Below are 19,891 nucleotides of genomic sequence, written 5' to 3'. Positions count from 1 at the left end.
GTGATATTTGAAGGGACTAAACAATTTTTTTTCTTGTACAATAAAGTACTCACACCAGGCATTAGCAACCTGTTCACATAGGTACTAAAGGTCTAAGTATGGCATAGTTGCCTGCCCTTCTGCATCCTGCTGGATGCATAGGTGCCGATTTATGTTTTTGCTGGTGGGTACTCAAGCCAAAAATATAAAGGAGTGGCTTCATGAAAAGGGGTGTGGCCACAAAATAATGCCAATTTATATTACGGAGCACAGTTGTCTCTAATATTCAAATGACGGCAACAGAGTTCCAAATACATAAATGCCCTCACAATACAGATACATAAATGCCCTCACAATACATGTACATTAATTCCCCCCACAGTGCAGGTACATAAATGCCCTCCTCAGTGCAGGTACTCCGCGGACAGAATACACTCTTCCCGGCATACTGTTTCCCAGGTTGCCGCAAAATAGCAAGTTAATATGGCGGCCCAGCAGCTGGACTCGGGCCTGTGGGTGCTCATCAATTTCCGTGGGTGCTCAGGCCCTTGAGCACCCACAGAATCGGCACCTATGGCTGAATGTAAATCTTCTGCTGTTCGGCATTGCACTCTTAAGGCCAATATACACACTACGATGTCTTCTTAAGGTGCGTACACACAGGGGCGATTTTGTGCAAAATCGCAGGAAATATGGTCGCTGAGCGACCATATTGCCCGCAATGGGAGTGTGCACCGGCGATATATCGCCGGGTGCGCGCTCCCGTTTTTTCCCCTGTAGTGATCGCTGGTCACAGGAACATGCTCCTGCGACCAGCTGATTACCACAGCCGGGCTCCCCCCGGCAGTTTCTTTTTCATCAGCGACCATCTCTGGTCGCTGATGTAAAGTAGAAACTGAGCAATATATTGCTCAGCCATATATTGCTCAGCATTGGCATAGTCTGTATTATCTGATTATTATATGTATATTTCTCATTCAGTGTGCAATTGGGATACAAACAGTTTTTTTTTCCTAACCAGATTTACCCCTTCCTGTTGGCACCTGAATGACATAACCTCTGATTGAGCAGCTTGCCAATAAAAGTGATCTAATAGGATTGCCTGATAAAAACCTGAAGGTGAAACATCGGGCTACCCCTATTGATAAAAAAAAACTAAAATCAATGTTCCTAGAATATTAATAATCTCAACAACATTAATTTCCAGTCATTCCAGTCAATGTTGACCACCTCACAGCTCACAATTATGTTTTCGCCAATATTATCCAAAGGCTTCAGAGAATTGGATGGTTACTAATTGACAGAGCAGTGGCACAACCACTTTTATAGCACATCTATGAAACATTGCCATAGCTTACTGGAATACAATAAAAAGAACAGTGCAAACAATAGAGCTATTTATTTGTGGGTTTTTTTAACTTGTAGTCCGGCTCAAACTGCATGGAGTCTCACAGGGATTATAGATGCATGTGAACAAAGCTCACCAAAGAGTATTAACAATATATTTTGTTTGTTTTTTCATCTTTTGACTTCCAGCTCGGTACAAACTGCATTGATCACAGAGTTTATAGATGTACACAGGGATTAAAGTGGTCATGCAGAGGTGGGGGAACTCATGTCTCTATGCATGTCTCTATGCCACCTAATTACACCCCCTCCCCTCCCAGAAACCCCCCCCAGGAGTCTAAGGGACCTAGCCTGAAAGCTGAGGGTCCCCTCTTTCCATGGGTACAAGAATTTTTAAAATCGGCCCTTGAGAACCGGAGATATTTGACTTCAAAATAGTGGTCACCATCCAAGCCTGTTAATTGCTCTTCCCAGTCAGATATTTCAGGTTCTGTCTGACTTAGAGTTTTTCTGAGGGTATATTTCAAAAGCTGGGACTCTCCCACTTTGATGGACACTAGTAGCTTGTCTCTACTGTTCCCAGAACCAGAGATATCAGCCTTCCAGCAGCTGGTTACTGCTCCAGCTCCACACACCTGGTATCTAGTTGTATATACTCATTGGCAGATTGCTCTGCCTCCTTAATTCTGATCCCATATTCCCCAATACCATTTGGTAGGTGGGATTCTCTAGTTTTTAATTCCATTAAAATCTAAGAAATCTATTTCTGGGAACTGGAGATATCTGCAGTCAAGCAAGCTGCCCTCCCACCAGAAAATTATGAATAATAAGCCCACTCCACTATACACCCCTCCTCTGCTTATTAAACCTCCTCTACCACCCTGGAAGTTATGTATCAGGGCCCCTTCATTCAGCCTATTGCCCCCTTCTACCACCCCATCTCCCACCATCTGTGCAGTAAAGGGGTAATTAGTGGAAATTACTGTTCCAGGCCCAACATGCTGAGCGGTTGATATGATACCCCCTACCACCCGCGGGACATCAAAGCTTCCCCCACCCTTACCGCTGGATGATCGGTAGGTGCCCCAATACATTGCTATGCCCAGGGGTCTACACTGCTGTTATGTATGTATACGCAGGGCTATTTTTCAGTAGGCTCCAGCAGGAACTGAGGCCCTTATTCTAGTTCACTCTTTCTGACAAAATATTTCTTAGATGGACAAAACCATGTGCACTGCAGGTGAGGCAGGTGTTACTTGTGCAGAGATAATTAGATTTGGGTGGGGTTTTACACCTGCCTCACCTGCAGTGCACATGGTTTTGTCCATCTAAGAAATATTTTGTCAGAAAGAGTGAACTAGAATAAGGGCCTCAGTTCCTGCTGGAGCCTACTGAAAAATAGCCCTGTGTATATGTGTGTGTGTGTGTATTATTTATTATTATTATTATTATTATTATTATTTATATACATTTGGTCTATCTATAATACTTTAACTGACCCGGCATATACTGGGTCACCTAAGTGTCCATCTCCGTGCTTTGCTCCGCCCCTCTGGAAACCCGCTTCTGAAAATCCTGCGTTTGCCACTGCCTTCCCCTATTAGACAGATACAGGGCCAGTGGTAGGGTTTTTGGCATCCCCCTGCAAACTAGAATACTTTTCTGTCAGAATTACTATGCAGGGTCAATGTGGAGGTAAAAATGCTCCACCTCACCATTAGAGGTGGTGGAACTCAGTTCCACCCTGTTCCCCCTCACTTTAACCCCTGGATGTACATGACAAAAGCGCACAAAAACATACAAACAATATATATATATATATATATATATATATATATATATATATATAGACTTCCAGTGGGGTGATGGCACTCACGGAAATAAGACACATAGACGCAAAGTAGCTTAACGTTTCAATTCATTAAAGAATTTTCCTCAGAAGCAATTGACAGTGTAACAAACAAGCGCTGAGGAAAATTCTTTAATGAATTGAAACGTTAAGCTACTTTGCGTCTATGTGTCTTATTTCCGTGAGTGCCATCACCCCACTGGAAGTCTGCATTTGTGTATACTCGAGTGGCACCCGGAGTTCCTGTGTATTTTGGAGAGAGTGCCGATATTCTCTGGACTATATATATATATATATATATATATATATATATATATATATATATATATATATGGAAGGATGGAAGCGGCAATCAGCAGACTGCAATTAAAATGTCCTTTATTCCAACGGTTTCGGGGTTACCCCCCGTCGTCAGGGATGGACACAGCACACACAAGATCATAAAACAAATGGCAATATATACACAAAAACACACCCCATCCCACCCCTCCCCCCACCCCAATCAAGCAAGCCCTGCACTCACCTGCCGGAACTGGGAGCGGCCCACAATGCCAGGTAACCTGTAAAGGTACTCATGGCTGTGGGTGTCCCTCGGGTCCAGCTGACAGTAATAGAAGCGTCTAACACATCCCTTAGCTTACTGAGACAGCGGGTGTGCTGCGTGCAGGCAGCCGGAAGTGACAGCCTCGCAGCTGCGCTTCCGCCAACCACTGACACGCGCACCACCCGCCAATCATAAGATGGCCGCCGGGAGTGTGACGTTCCATATGACTGCCGGAGGGCAGAGCATTGCTATGCAACAAAGAACAACAATAACGGTAAACAAACAATCTGTCATCATTGTTAAAATGATGAATGGCAAAAACGCCAGTTATTGATGAATAAAGATACATAAAACCACAATAATATATACAGCGGAGAAACTGACAGAACATATATATATATATATATATATATATATATATTTTACATTTTATTTTTTAACTTGCAGCTTGTTTCAAACTGCGTGGATCACAGGGCATATAGATACACATAAAAAAGTGCACTAACGCTAAGCTTACCAAATGGTAAAATTAGTCAGCAGAGTACAGTGAAACATACAGCAGCGTGCCCCTATACACTTTCACTATCCAGAGTACAGCCACTTGAGAGTCTGCACACAGCACAGCGCAGAACCCAGCAGTGTTCAGTCACTGTACAGAGCACAGCCAATACAGCAGTTTACAGTGCAGAACACAGCAGCGTGTGGCGTGCCCCAGCACAGTAACTTTAGACAGAGAGCACAGCTACTTGTGAGACTCCTCTCTGGAGAAAGCACACCCTATATAGCAGATTACAGCACAGTCTAGGGAGGCAGTGGTTTTCCTGTAATTTTATTTCAAATAAAACAACAAATATACCTATGACACGTGAGATTTAATAGGATGAGAGTTTCAGAAAGTGAGAGATTTTGGGAGAGTTTTCCCATGTTTTTTAAAGCAACAATCAATTACACTGCAAAACCAGGTTGATTTTGCCATGTAATTGATTGCTGCTTTAAAAAAACATGGGAAAACTCTCCAAAATCTCTCACTTTCTGAAACTCTCACCCTATTACATTTGGCCCAGCGTGAGAAATCTCCAGTTTTTTTAAAGCGGCAATCATTTACACTTCAAAATCAAACTGGTTCTTGCAGTGTAAATGATTGCTGCTTTAAAAAAAACTGGAGATTTCTCACCAAATCTCTCACTTTCTGAATCTCTCATCCCATTAAATCTCACCCATAGTCTATGTCATAAGAATTTTCTTTATATTATTTTAGTCATTTGTAACAATGTAAATTAGTATGGGAGGCACCGATAAGTGTGGCTCCCAAACAAGTGAAGGGGATGAAGCGACGGGGGTGGGGCTAAGCTGTGGGCTAAAAAAGCCCATTTAAAAAATGGTAAAAGCAGTGTCTGTAAGATGACGGCCCCTCCAAAAAATGGCTGCCGCCTTAAAGGACACATGTCAGGGGGAGCATGTATCCCCTAACTTTGAGAAATATACCTCTGAGAATGAGCATGTAGGTAAGTGCCAATTATGTGGCATAATATGTAATAGGCATTACGGTTTGTGGTATAATGTGTAATAGGCATTACGTTGTGTGGCATAATATGTAATAGGCATTATTGTGTGTGGTAAAATTTGTAATGGGCATTACGGTGTGTGGCATTATGTGTAATGGGCATTATGCTGTGTGGCATTATGTGTAATGGGCATTACGGTGAGTGTGGCATTAAGTGTAATGCGCATTACAGTGTAGATGTTTGCAGCACGCACATTTCTGGTGTGTGTGTGTGTGTTGGGGGGAATAATTTATTCTAAAGCCTAGTCCTGCACAGGCAGAAGGACGAAACATGTTGAGTGTTTTTGTGGGGATGCTGTGACACCTCATCGTGCTAACAAGACGCAGCACTGGCCGTTAAGCTGTTCATTTTTAACCTTATTGTGTGTCTTTTATTACACATTAAATATTAGTGTTTATACAGTATCACCCTATTCCTTTGTTTCTATGCAATATACCACTGAGAGTGAGGGAAGAAACCAAAGGAGACTGCATCTAAAGAACTGACAGCACATGGTCATTCACACAGTAGAAATACAAGTGGTTGGCAACCACTTTTAAGGGTACACCTGCACATGTTAGGGTGTATTTCATGGTGAAGGTCTAATACCAACCATAATTACTACACTAGGAGGCGCTGTTCTCACGCTATATTTCTAGATCACCGCAGATGCCTTAAGTAGAACACAGACCCACCGGAGAACCAGCCGCCACCCTGTTTAGGAGGGGAGTGTATTGCTCATGTATCGAATACATTTTCTTCAAGGATTTGTTTGTTTATTTCATGAACACTTTATATGAATTGTTTATATTAATTGTTTATTTACCTATGCAAAATTGTTGGGGGGTGTAGGGCCATATATCACCACCAATGGTGAAGCCCTAATAAAATGGTCTGTGCACGCCTATGACCATGGGCCACCTGTAGAGACCACCCTATACATAAGTATACACTGATAGAACCACTTTTAATCTCAAGATAAATACTGACAACTCTGATAACTTTAGAGACGCCAGTCTGTACTGATAAAATATCAGTTAATAAATGTGAGAATATTGGAGGGGAGTGAGAAATTGTCTCTCTATATATACTTTGACTTAATTCCCAGTGAAACTAAACTCTGTTATGACTTGTATTTGTTTAGTAGATGTAATTAGCATGTATGGAAGTACTGAGATTCCACAGGTATTGTTTTTTTTTTAGTCTTTAGTGTTACAGCCTATTTTCATAGCAAGATCTTCTTTCTGTCCCAAAATGCTCTTTGATATTATAGTAAAAAGGAGGACAGTATTACTAATAATACATCACTGTGGCCATTTGTAAAAAAAAAAAAAAATCTTTAAATCAGATCCCTTTGTGCCAATAAAACGAACCCCAAACCCTTTGTACCTTATTCCTTCCCTGCTTCTCCACCTCCAAAGCTAAGACCATACAATGGATTTAGAGTATATGATAAATATACCATTTCTGCTTCATTCATTGCCAGTAACTATGTGGGAGACTTGAATCTCTATTCAGCAACAGTGTCAATATTTTCCAGAATATTTTAAGACAATATATTTTTTAAGGCATGGAGAGTGGAGTTTCAGCTGACTGCAAATACTTTTTGGATAATGGAAGAAGTTGTGAGTGGTCACCCCACCCCTAATTAATAATTTGCGTTACAGCATTGGGTGACAGAGAAAAATATTGGATGATGGAGAGAAGCAGTGGTTGACAAGGAGAGGCAATGATGGAGAGAAGCCATGGAGAAGCAGTGGACAACAGGGAGAGACATTACATAACAGGTGTAGGCAGTGTGTGACAGGAATAAGGAGACAGAGAGAGGCAGTGTGTGGCAGGGAGAGGGTGATGGAGAGAAGCAGTGGTTGGCTCCAGGGAAAGATAGTGGGTGACAGGGAGACAGTGATTAAGGGCCTTATTCTAGTTCACTCTTAGAGGCAAATTCCTTCTCAGATGGACAAAACCTGGGCCCTTATTCTGATCGGTGCGGCCCGATCAGAAATATGCGGTGATGTCCGTCTTGGCGAATCCCCGCCTTCCATACGGATCGCCACCTCCGTCCGTATGCGGATATGTGGCGGTCCGCATGAATGTGGACGGGGATACGCCTCCTCCATGGTGGGAGCAGCCCCTGCATTCGATGGTCGCCGAACATCGAATGCAGGGCCGCACGCTCCACCAGGTCCCGCAACACAAGACCACACGGACACTTGTCCGTGTGAAATCTTGTATGTGGGCGGGCAGCTGACATCCGGCGATGTCAGATGCCCGCCCCGTACCCACGCGTCACGGCCTCATTACCATGCATACGCCCCGCGTTTGCATGGGAACGCCCATGAAACGCGGGGCGTATGCATAGGGTAATGAGGATAAGTAGCCCCTCACGCCCCTCTACGCCCCCTGTGCGGCGTATAAAGAATCCATGCGGCGAAATCGCCTGCACATGCGCAGAGTGACCTCTGCACATGCGCAGACGATAAACATCGGCGGGCCGTACGCAAGCGTGAATATCCGCACCGATCAGAATAAGGGCCCATGTGCACTGCAGGGGGGCAGATGTAACATGTGCAAAGAGAGTTAGATTTGGGTGGGGTTTTACTTCAAAGTGAGATCTATATTGCAGTGTAGAAATAAAGCAGTCAGTATTTTCCCTACACAGAAACAAAATAACTCACCAAATATAATTCTATCTGCACCTGTTACATCTGCCCCCTGCAGTGCACATGGTTTTGTCCATCTAAGAAGGAATTTGCCTCTGAGAGTGAACTAGAATAAGGCCCTAAGAGAGGCAGTGGGTGAAGCCAGGAAGAGATTGACAGTCAGTGGGTAACAGAAAGAGGATAATGGAGAGAGACAGTGAGTGTCAGTGAGAGGATAACAGCAAGAGGCAGTCAGCAGCAGGGAGAGCATAATGGAGAGAGGCAGTGGGTGGCGAGTGATGAAGAGTGGCTTAGAGAGGGGGCAGCAGTGGGTGATATAGAGAGAGTGAAAGGGAGAGGCGGTGGATGACAAAGAGTAGGTAATATAAAGGCAGTGGTTGGCAGGGAAAGAGTAACATAGAGAAGCAGTGGGTGGCAAAGAGGATAATGGAAGGACACAGTTGGTAGCAGGGACAGGGTGAGTGCAAGAGAAGGTAACAGGGAGTGTGTGACATTACAATTTACTTACCTGTGCCCAGAACTGCAACACTTGGAAGGTATACTTCTCCTTGAGTTTTAATGCTGGGATCAGTAACGCATAGCCCAGGTTTACTAGCACTCTATGCAATAAGTTTTGGAGACACAAATCCAGCTATATCCCCCTATCAAACACACTTTGGCCCCACAGAATAGTGCCTTACAGTGCCCCATTATTATGCCAGGCAATGCCTCTTTTTTATGTCCACTTTTATGCCACACAGTGGCCCATTATTATGGTACACAGTGGTCAAAAAATGCCAGACAATGCATTATTAGACTCACCTCTGTTGCACACAGGGTCCAGCCTCATTATGACACACTGGGGCCTCTGAGCTCTGTCTCGGATGCTGCTGCTGTATATTATGTATGTACTGTATGGCAGCCCATGGAGCAGGTTCAGACATAGTAACATAGTAGCATAGTAATTAAGGCTGAAAAAAGACGTTAGTCCATCGAGTTCAACCTATCTAACTTGTAACTACTGACTTGAGTAAGTCATATCTATAGGATTCCCTTAGTGGCCAAAAATGTGTCCAGTTTTGATTTCAATTCATTAACAGAAGTTGCTGTTGCCACCCCCACCGGCAATGAGTTCCAGGATTTGACTGCTCTAATGAGTAGTAAATATAATGAGTCATTGTAAATCCACTGGCTCTTCACTGTGGCACTGCTGCTAGTTCCACCACTGTGATTGTATGATATTCCCCTGTCCCAGCTGTTTTTGGCTGAAGTAAGTATTTTCCTTTATATGACACCATTCTAAGATGGGGTTGTATAATGTAGGCTTTTATGAGGTTTTTGTTGTTGTTGTTTTCCGGCTCCTTGAATGTCAGAAAACCATAATGTGCTATATAGAGCAAAGGATTGTTCTCTATGGTGCAATATTTTCTACAGGTGCAGGGTATTAATGGAGAAGATACTTGTATTAACTTCTCTGTTAACCCTTTGCTAAACAGCAGGATTACTTCAATAATGTGGAACTGCTCATTTCCGCATGAAATTTGTTTGTTGAATGGAGCCCTTGAACTAATTCATTGTACCCTGCAGTGGAGTCTGCAAGGTGGTAGATGGATAAGGATGCACATTCAGGCACTGCTGACACATGTAATATAATGTAACTAAATGTTTCTGAATTACTTTGTTGGTTAAGATTTTTCTTGAATCAGTGAACAACAGCTGGAGCAGAAAGCATTTTAATTACAGCGTGAAATAACGGTTATCTTCACATTTTAAAGCTCTACCTTTAAATGACACACTACATGTGATGTAGGTGCCATAGCATAGTACCGATTAAGTTTTGTCTTTTTGTGATTTTCATTTACATAACTAGTTTTGTTAGACATATATATATCAATATTCAGAGAGTGCTTATATTTAAGAGTATTATATTTATTTATAAAATGAAACAAAACATATAGATTTTAGTCAAATCCACAGTCTGGTCTGCTAAGCATAGACTTCTGTAGCTAGGTAGATTGTATTCAAATTCTGCAGGTACAATTTCCATTAGTGCACAAGACAGCATAACTTTGGTATATATTTGTGTATGTATATGTGTATAAGTACATATATATATATATATATATATATATATATATATATATATATATATATATATATATACTCAGCAAGGTAGTGGTAGCACTCGCTATAAAGAAATTTTCAAACGGACAACGAATATGCCAACGTTTCGAAGCCTTTTAATGTATGCTTCTTCTTCAGGACACAATAAAAAATGTAACAAACAATCAAGCAATATATAGGTACATACCAACACACCCCCGGCGCCACAGTGCCGCGAAAAGCGTGTCCACGCTGTCGGACGTCATCCATGATAGACAGGTGCGTCAGCCAGCAGAACGCACCATGCTGACGTCACCTTCCAGCCCACATGGGTGCACCTCCAATGACGTGGTGTACTACGCTGACGCATCGCCATGGTAACCGTTACAATATAATAAAGCATCCAAATGGTGAACTTTTGTACATAAAAATACAATGTTGCAACACAATATACACATTAGAAAAATTACATAGTAAAACACCAAAACAAAGTGCAATGTATAAAAAGGGACACAAGGTAAACACTCTTTACTAATCAGAACGAATGCATCTACACACGGGGAGTAGACCAGTTTAACGACATTAACAGATGTCGATACTTGAAGTCGTCATCTGTAAAAAATATAAGAAAAAATAGAAGAGGGAGAGGAATGGCACATATAGTATCGAGAAAAGAGACCAACCGCAAGTAATATGGATATGGTAAATGTGGATAGCAAAAAAGTTTATTATAATATTACTATTAAACATATAATGCATATTATAGAATATCACAGCAGCAAACAATCAATTAAAGGCAGTGGTTTTACAATTGATTGTTTGCTGCTGTGATATTCTATAATATGCATTATATGTTTAATAGTAATATTATAATAAACTTTTTTGCTATCCACATTTACCATATCCATATTACTTGCGGTTGGTCTCTTTTCTCGATACTATGGCCCTTATTCTGATTGATGCGTACTTTTCCGCATACTTTCGGATAGCGTCTTTACGGCGTCTGCGCATGCGTGGAGAACGCCACGTGCATGTGCCACGCATTGACTCCGTACCTGTTCGTGCAAATCCCGTACAAAACTGTGCCCCGCAATCAGTCTTGAAATATGGGCGTATTATGGGCGTCATGCGGAATGAGACATGGGCGTAGTTTCAAAGTGGGAAAAACTGGGAGGAAACATGGGCGGACACGGGGGAGTACACTTATGTTGGGGGGCGTACATTCGGATAGCACTCCGAATGCACGCGACCAAAACCGATAGAAATGTGCGGTGTCCATAAGTCAAGTATTGCTTTGCGGAAACCACTCGGTCTTGCGGTAGCCGAACGGAACGCCTAATGACTACAAGCATTAACACCTGAACCCAATACAATCGACTCCTTTACTCATTACTCACTAATAGGACGCTTGTCAGTGCTTTAATTGAAACCATTGCACTTCAATTGCTGTAAGGGTTAATGTGTGCAATGCATGTGTTAGGCATGCTTGTAAGGATATATTGGCATCTAATTGATTCCAATTCCAAACAGGCATTTTTGTATGAGGATAGGTAATTGAATAAGTGGGTCATGTGATGTATTGCAGAATAGACATAATAGTTTGTAGTTTGGCGTAAATACACCGCTTCCGTGCGGAAGCACCGCTTGCCATCCGTTTGGATGCGGGATTCCCGTGCATACTCTGTAATACCGTGCAGAATCGGAGTGTTTCACCCGCACACGTATGGTTTGTATTTCGTCCGTAAACACGCCCTGTTCTTAAAGAGTGAGTCCGTCCGAATGCGGAGGACACGTGGGCGTTTCTACGGACGATGGCCGCACGCGGCAGCACACCGTGGCGTGCGGACCGCACCGTAAGAATTCGGGAATATCCGCACCGATCAGAATAAGGGCCTATATGTGCCATTCCTCTCCCTCTTCTATTTTTTCTTATATTTTTTACAGATGACGACTTCAAGTATCGACATCTGTTAATGTCATTAAACTGGTCTACTCCCCGTGTGTAGATGCATTCGTTCTGATTAGTAAAGAGTGTTTACCTTGTGTCCCTTTTTATACATTGCACTTTGTTTTGGTGTTTTACTATGTAATTTTTCTAATGTGTATATTGTGTTGCAACATTGTATTTTTATGTACAAAAGTTCACCATTTGGATGCTTTATTATATTGTAACGGTTACCATGGCGATGCGTCAGCGTAGTACACCACGTCATTGGAGGTGCACCCATGTGGGCTGGAAGGTGACGTCAGCATGGTGCGTTCTGCTGGCTGACGCACCTGTCTATCATGGATGACGTCCGACAGCGTGGACACGCTTTTCGCGGCACTGTGGCGCCGGGGGTGTGTTGGTATGTACCTATATATTGCTTGATTGTTTGTTACATTTTTTATTGTGTCCTGAAGAAGAAGCATACATTAAAAGGCTTCGAAACGTTGGCATATTCGTTGTCCGTTTGAAAATTTCTTTATAGCGAGTGCTACCACTACCTTGCTGAGTATATCGGATCCTTGAGGGGATACCATGGCAGGCACCGCACCTGACTCTGTCTAAGGTGTGCTGCTCCAATTGGTCGTCTATATATATATATATATATATATATATATATATATATATATATATATATATATATATATATATACACTTAGGATGTTGTTACCACATCATCATCAGGATAACAATACTGTACACAGAACGTACCTAATCACACCTTCACCAGCACACATCATCCACCCCCACGCCATCCATCCAGGAGTGACGCGCCCACCAATGTGACACCAAATGCGCTGAACACCGTGAACCTGGGAACAATGCACCCACACTGGGACGTCATCGAAGCCAGTCCGTTGACATAACAGCGCATATACACCAAAATCAAATACAATGAAAAGCATAATAAAAAGCAGGGAGGACACAGGAATACACAATGAAATATGGACAATGCAAGCATGAGATATAATGGTTACATGATAGTTACTTAATAGTAAGCATGAAAATGAGCGTGAAGCAAGGAGAGTAGTCCCGCTATATGAATCAAAGAGTACACAATGCATGCAGTAGTCAGCTGAGGTAATACAGTAGTCAGCTAAGGTAATGGACATGTAAAACTGTTGAAAATGTCAGTAACTGCAGAGGAGGGACATCATAAAAAACAATGAAGTCCTGCTGTTTCATTAAGGCCCTTGGGAGCCAGAGTGCCCAATCTATGAATCCAGCGTGCTTCTCGTTGGAGGAGGCGTAGTGAACGGTCTCCTCTTCTCAATCTCGCCTGTTCATGATCAATGATCATGTAACGTAGCATGGCAATACTATGGCCATTCTGGATATAAAGTCGGGCAACTGGCTGGTCAATGTGGCCACTGTACATGCCACTCCTAATGGCCGATTAGTGAGCCGCAATGCTCTCTCGTAATGTCCGCTCAGTCTTGCCGACATACGATAAACCGCATGGGCAAGTAATGAGGTATATAATAAATTTAGTTGTGCAGGTGACGCAATGTTTAATGGTAAATCTGTACCCAGATGTAGGATGCGGAAAATCCTTCATGGTAATTAACGAGTTGCAAAGTGCACAATTCAAGCAGCGAAAGCAGCCCTTCCTCAGCTGCAAAAATGTATTCTGCTCTGACTGTGTTCTTTTCATACCCGTAATATTGGTGCATACCACTAGATCCCTGATGTTATAACCGCGACTGTAACACGGCATTACCCTTGTCCCCTGTAGGTTCAACTCAGGATCTGTGCTCACAATCGGCCAAAGATCATTGCTGACTCTTTTAATCTGGCCACTGGAGGTGTTATAGTGGTTAACCCAGGGGAAATATTTCTGTAAAGTTTTTTGGGAAAAGTTTTTAAGGTATCGGCTCTTGTAGAGCGTAATGCTTCAATTTTCGCTTTCTCAAGTTGGTGACGGTCATAACCCCTTTCTATGAAATTGTCAATCATCCGAATGATATGTGTCACAGCTAATTCTCTCTCTGAGCAAATCCAGATCGCTCTCAAGAATTGAGAGTACGGGAGGGAAAATTTAAGTTTAGAGGGGGGGAAACTAGCAGCTTGCAGGACAGTGTTACGGTCCTTAGGTTTGCAATACAGTTCTGTAGACAGTTTGCCTGAAGTCAGTTTTACCAACACATCTAGGTAGTGAATGGAATCAGTACTGATGTCAAAGGTAAATTGTACTGGATGACCAGATTGGTTATGTACATTGATGAACTACACTAGTGTGCTCTGACCCCCTGTCCACATAATAAACACGTCGTCGTTGGTATGTCAACGTGTTAGCCAGAAATGTAGAATTGTGAAACATTATATCTTCCTCTGCTGCATACATGTATGCGTTAGCATAGGTTGGAGAAACCGGAGACCCCAGTGCATCGCAGAGCACGGATGTCCAGGGCCACAGCACCCTACATTGTTTGCATTGGTAGTCAAAGCTACTTACATCACATCAGCCTTCTAACTTTATCCCTTTTTCCCATTTGTGTGTCACTCACGGTGTTTGAGGTGTGCACTACCTATTACATCCACTGTGGGAAAGGATATCAGTAATGCTGGATTTGATTTAGACAATTTAGCTCTGCTGACTCAGGGAGCAACGCTAACATTTTCTGAAGCTAAGGCTGATGCCATCCTGTTCAGCCAACATCTTCATGCTGATGCGGAGGCATTACCCTTAAACTACCTCTACAAAGATTGGGTGAAGTTAAAGCAGAAGGAAATCAATTACCACGGTATCACACTCAGTGACTATTACAAAGAGAAAAAAATTCCTTGATGAGGAATTTGGGTATGAAACTGGCCGACCATCGTGCGCAATAACACAGCCTTTTGCAGACATTGGATACCTGTGCTCAATAAGTGCATCTACGATCTCTTACTACTAGTCATTGAGTCTGCTAGAGAATTGGAAATAGCGAAAGAAAGGATTGCCGATTTAGAAAAACTTAATCTACCTGCATTTAAAGAGCACGCTTCCCAAAATTGGCAAGGTAAACTCAAAAATCAAATTGCATCATACAAACGAGACCTGATCCAATTCAAAAAGGACACGTTATCCAAGGTGAACGCCGACTATGAATTCAACAGAGTATATCAGTGAGCTAATAATAGTGATCGCCAGAAACAGTGCAGATTTCAACCCCAATTACCGACAATCAGACACCTCACAAGAACCTGGTTCCAACAGCGAATCCGATATACCATCTGATAATATCAATAGCGCAAGCCAGCCCCTTTAGAGGTAAGAACCCATCGTGTCCACGGCAGAGCAGACAAAGGACAATAAGTGGTGGTCAGTGGCAAAGGGAGAGAAAGTGGAAGAGGACGGGGACAGGTGGGACGACCACCGCTACATCACAGAACTTGATATTCAATCTATCGCATCACCCTCTCACCCCCACTGAAGAAAAGGTACTACAATGCGGCCTTTCCTTTGTTCCGACTGTCCCTCTAGATGAGATGCAATGGTCCATTGAACAATATAAGATGAACCGGCAACTTAAACTGCATGAGTACTTCAAGGGTACCAAAGCCAACCCTTCTCCAGAGAAGACAACAAGTTTGCCTCCAGCATTACAACATCTACAGAAACGCTTGAGGTTCGACCTTCTATCTAATAATGTCTCCATAAAGACCTACAAGAGGCTGCTTGATCACACTGTGAAGGAGGAGAGCCTGAAAAAACCCACTATGCAAGGCAACTTTCCTAATCTTAGCAGAGATTAACTACAAGCCCTACGTGATCTATCTGGCTATATAGACATCACAACAACACGACAAGGGCGGGGCGATTGTTGTACAAGATCTGACTGATGATACCCATTAAATTAACAGACAACTGAGTGATGAAGTTGCTTAGATGGCATTCTACAACCATGCACAGTGAAACATCCATGCCACCTGTTGGACACTACATCGTTTCTGAACAGACTTTTAGACATTGTTGATATTCCGGACGGTATCTTTTATGTTCAAATGTCTGGTTGCGCTATGGGGTCTCCGGTTGCTCCAACCTGTGCTAAGGCATTCATGTATGCAGTAGAGGAAGATATAATGTTTAACAATTCTACATTTCTGGCTAACACGTTGACATACCAATGTTACTTTGATGACGTGTTTATTATGTGGACAGGGGGTCAGAGCACACTAGAGTCGTTCATCAATGTACTTAACCAATCTGGTTATCCGGAACAATTTACCTTTGACATCAGTACTGATTCCATTCACTACCTAGATGTGTTGGTAAAACTGACTTCAGGCAAACTGTCTACGGAACTGTATTGCAAACCTACGGACCATAACACTGTCCTGCACGCTGCTAGTTTCCACCCCTCTAAACTTAAATTTCCCCCCCCCCGCACTCTCAATTCTTGAGAGCGATCAGGATTTGCTTAGAGAGAGAATTAGCTGTGACACATATCAATTGGATAATGGAATAATGAAAGAAAGTCCCGAATGAGTGCGCTTAAAACTGCCTTGTGGTGGGTCCAGTCTAAAATGGTGACCCCAACACCATCAAATACACGTGTAAACAGAAAGAAAGAAGAATGTACCCTCCACTGGCACTTTAATAAATAATACGTCCCTTTTTATTGGGATACGCTCTTCTTCTAATATACGATACAATAGCAGGTAAGTAGGTAACTACCTTACGCCCCTCATTCCGTAATTATATTCCTCTTCTCCACCTCGGTATTGTGTGTAACAGGCCATTCTTCTATTCACCTATCCTTGTATTGTTACCTGTTTTTACCTCTGTATGTGTTCTGTATTAAATGGTTTTACACTATTTGCCATTTTTTTTAAATTTCTTTTGGGGGAACTCATCATCCTCTATCATGTGTTAGAGGGGATTCATCCATATATGGAAAGTGGGAATCCTCTCTTTTGGAATTCGAAAATCACGATACAGAGGCGGAGAAAAGGAAAGTTATTATGGAAAGAGGGGCGTACGGTATTTACCTACTTACCTGCTATTGTATCGTATATTAAGAGAAGCGTATCCCAATAAAAAAGGGACTTATTATTTATTAAAGCGCCAGTGGAGGGGACATTCTTCTTTCTTTCTGTTTACACATATCATTCGGATGATTGACAATTTCATAGAAAAGGGTTATGACCGTCACCAACTTAAGAAAGGGAAAATTAAAGCATTATGCTCTACAGTCTACACCAGGGGTGGGGAACCTTTTTTGTGCCAAGGGCAGTTTGTATGGGGAAAAAAATCCTTCGGGGGCCATATGTAAAAATGTATCAAATTGTCCTGCTGCAGCTGTCCCACGCTCCGGCGGCTGCCGCTGAATAGGACCGACAGTCTCTGGCTGCTGTTGATTAAGAGGAATTTTGCAAGAACTACCGGCCTTTCGCGAGAATTCCCCTGTACTTTACTCCCAGCATAGCCGCCGGGCGGGTGGGAGGGCCACTCAGACCGGCTACAGGGGCCGCATACGGCCCCCTGGCCTGAGGTCCCTCACCCCTGGTCTACACAAACTGATACCTTAAAAACTTTTCCCAAAAAAACTTTACAGAAACGTATCCCCTGGGTTAACCACTATAACACCTCCAGTGGCCAGATTAAAAGAGTCAGCAACGATCTGTGGCCGATTGTGAGCTCAGATCCTGAGTTGAACCTACAGGGGACTAGGGTAATGCTGTGTTACAGTTGCGGTCGTAACATCAGGGATCTGGTGGTACGCCCCGATATCACGGGTATGAAAAGAACACAGTCACAACAGAATACATTTTTGCAGCTGAGGAAGGGCTGCTTTCGCTGCTTGAATTGTGCAGTTTGCAACTCGTTAATTACCGGGAAGGATTTTCCGCATCCTTTGACCGGGTACAGATTTACAATTAAATATCGTGTCACCTGCACAACTAAATTTATTATATACTTAATTACTTGCCCATGCGGCTTACTGTATGTCGGCAAGACTGAACGGACATTACGAGAGCGCATTGCAGCTCACAAAACGGCCATTAGGAGTGGCATGTCCAGTGGCCACAGTGACCAGCCAGTTGCCTAACATTATATCCAGAAGGGCCATAGTATTGCCATGCTTCGTTACATGATCATTGATCATGAACTGGCAAGATTGAGAAGAGGAGACCGTTCACTACGCCTCCTCCAACGAGAAGCCTGCTGGATTCATAGATTGGGCACTCTGGCTCCCAAGGGCCTTAATGAAACAGCAGGACTTCATTGTTTTTTTATAATGTCCCTCCTCCGCAGTTACTGACATTTTCAACATTTTTCATCTCCCTTACCTTAGCTGACTACTGTATTACCTCAGCTGACTACTGCATGCATTGTGTACTCTTTGATTCATATAGCGGGACTACTCTCCTTGCTTCACGCTCATTTTCATGCTTATTATTAAGTAACTATCATGTAACCATTATATCTCATGCTTGCATTGTCCATATTTCATTGCATATTCCTGTGTCCTCCCTGCTTTTTATTATGCTTTTCATTGTATTTGATTTTGGTGTATATGCGCTGTTACGTCAACGGACTGGCTACGATGATTCAGCAAATTCTCTGCGTTGGTGTCGTTATTTGCTATCCGAGTGCCGCCTGTCTGGAATCCATGTATTGTCACTCCTATTGGAGTGTCATGGAGGGCATCGGAGCCCAGCTAACTTATTTAATGGTGTGCTGCCCATTAAACTGCACTTATTTATATGCTTAGATACATTTTTTAAATAAACAGTTTTTTAAATAAACAGTGTCTAAGTGTGTAGACAGTGTATATTGAGTGTGTTCATATGAAGAATTGGTACTTATGTATTATCTGGGCTCCCATGTTAAATGCACCCCATTTTTTCATACCACTACTATCCAACTACGCATGGAGTTGATTTTATATAGTGTGGCGAGAGCAGCGAGCCACCGTGCCCGAAGCATGGCGAGCGCAGCGAGCCACCATGCCCGAAGCATGGCGAGCGCAGCGAGCCCCGCAAGGGGACGCGGTCTCATAAGAAAAACGGGAGCCCAGATATTACATAAGTACCGAAGAATTTACACTCAATCTTTATTATTAAATTTGCGCCTGATTTTGTGTTATCTTTCTAGTGTTGTTAGACCTCTGATCATGACTTCTTGGTCTTGGAGGTGTACATTACAAATCCTATGGTCATATCTTAGATTACTATAATGACATGCCTGTGACTTGCCATTGTTAAATATTTATCAGTCTGATGAACCCCATATCCCTGGTGTATCCCTGCAGTGTGACATGCAATCACTGTCAGTAGAAGAACTTAAACGGTTGTTGTACGACACATTCTGTGAGCACCTGTCCATGAGAGACATTGAGAACATCATCTTGACGGAGGAAGCTGGAAATCTGGGTACAAGAGGGGACTGTCCCGTCGATATGGAAGGTAAGTGTTATTAATATGTAGCGAACTGTGCGTTTTTGACTGTTGTCATTTTTCAGAATCATAACCCTCACAATAAATAAAAGTTAACCTGTCAAACAATAACTCTCAAAGGGAAAATATATATTTTTTAAAGTCGCACCACACTTAGGGGCCGATTCAGGATCACTCCGTGTGATCCGAATTTGGCCCCTGCCCCGATGGTTGGGGATTGAGCATGCTCACTTCTGCGCATGTGCAAACCCTGGCAACAAACAGCTTTGGTGAGTTACACACTCGCTGGGCCATTTGTTGGGAGGGCCGGACTAACGGAACGCACAACATTTTATGGCCGTCCCCATAAAAACACTGGTGTTCCCCTGGGAACGCAGACGTGACGATGCCTACCAGGGGTGGGCAGCTGACAGTCCCTCTTCAGCGGACACCAAAGGAAATAGAAGTCAGTTTAGACTGACTTTTATTTCCGAATGGGAGAGAAATTGGAAAAAAAAATCATTTGATGGT

General features: G+C 42.8%; 1 protein-coding gene across 1 annotated transcript in view; it reads left to right on the top strand.

The window, feature by feature from the left end:
* Positions 1-19,891, top strand: part of CABP7 (calcium binding protein 7) — a 117,473-nt gene that overhangs the window by 88,240 nt on the left and 9,342 nt on the right. Inside the window, exon 4 of the mRNA XM_083145334.1 lies at positions 19,237-19,390. Coding sequence (XP_083001460.1) covers positions 19,237-19,390 — 154 coding nt within the window. The remainder of the gene's footprint in view (positions 1-19,236; positions 19,391-19,891) is intronic.

Source organism: Crinia signifera, chromosome 1 (genome assembly GCF_055691185.1).
Source record: "Crinia signifera chromosome 1, ASM5569118v1, whole genome shotgun sequence".
NCBI lineage: Eukaryota > Metazoa > Chordata > Amphibia > Anura > Myobatrachidae > Crinia > Crinia signifera.
The sequence above is the reverse complement of the archived record's forward strand: the minus strand, read 5'-3'. Positions and strand labels throughout refer to the sequence as shown.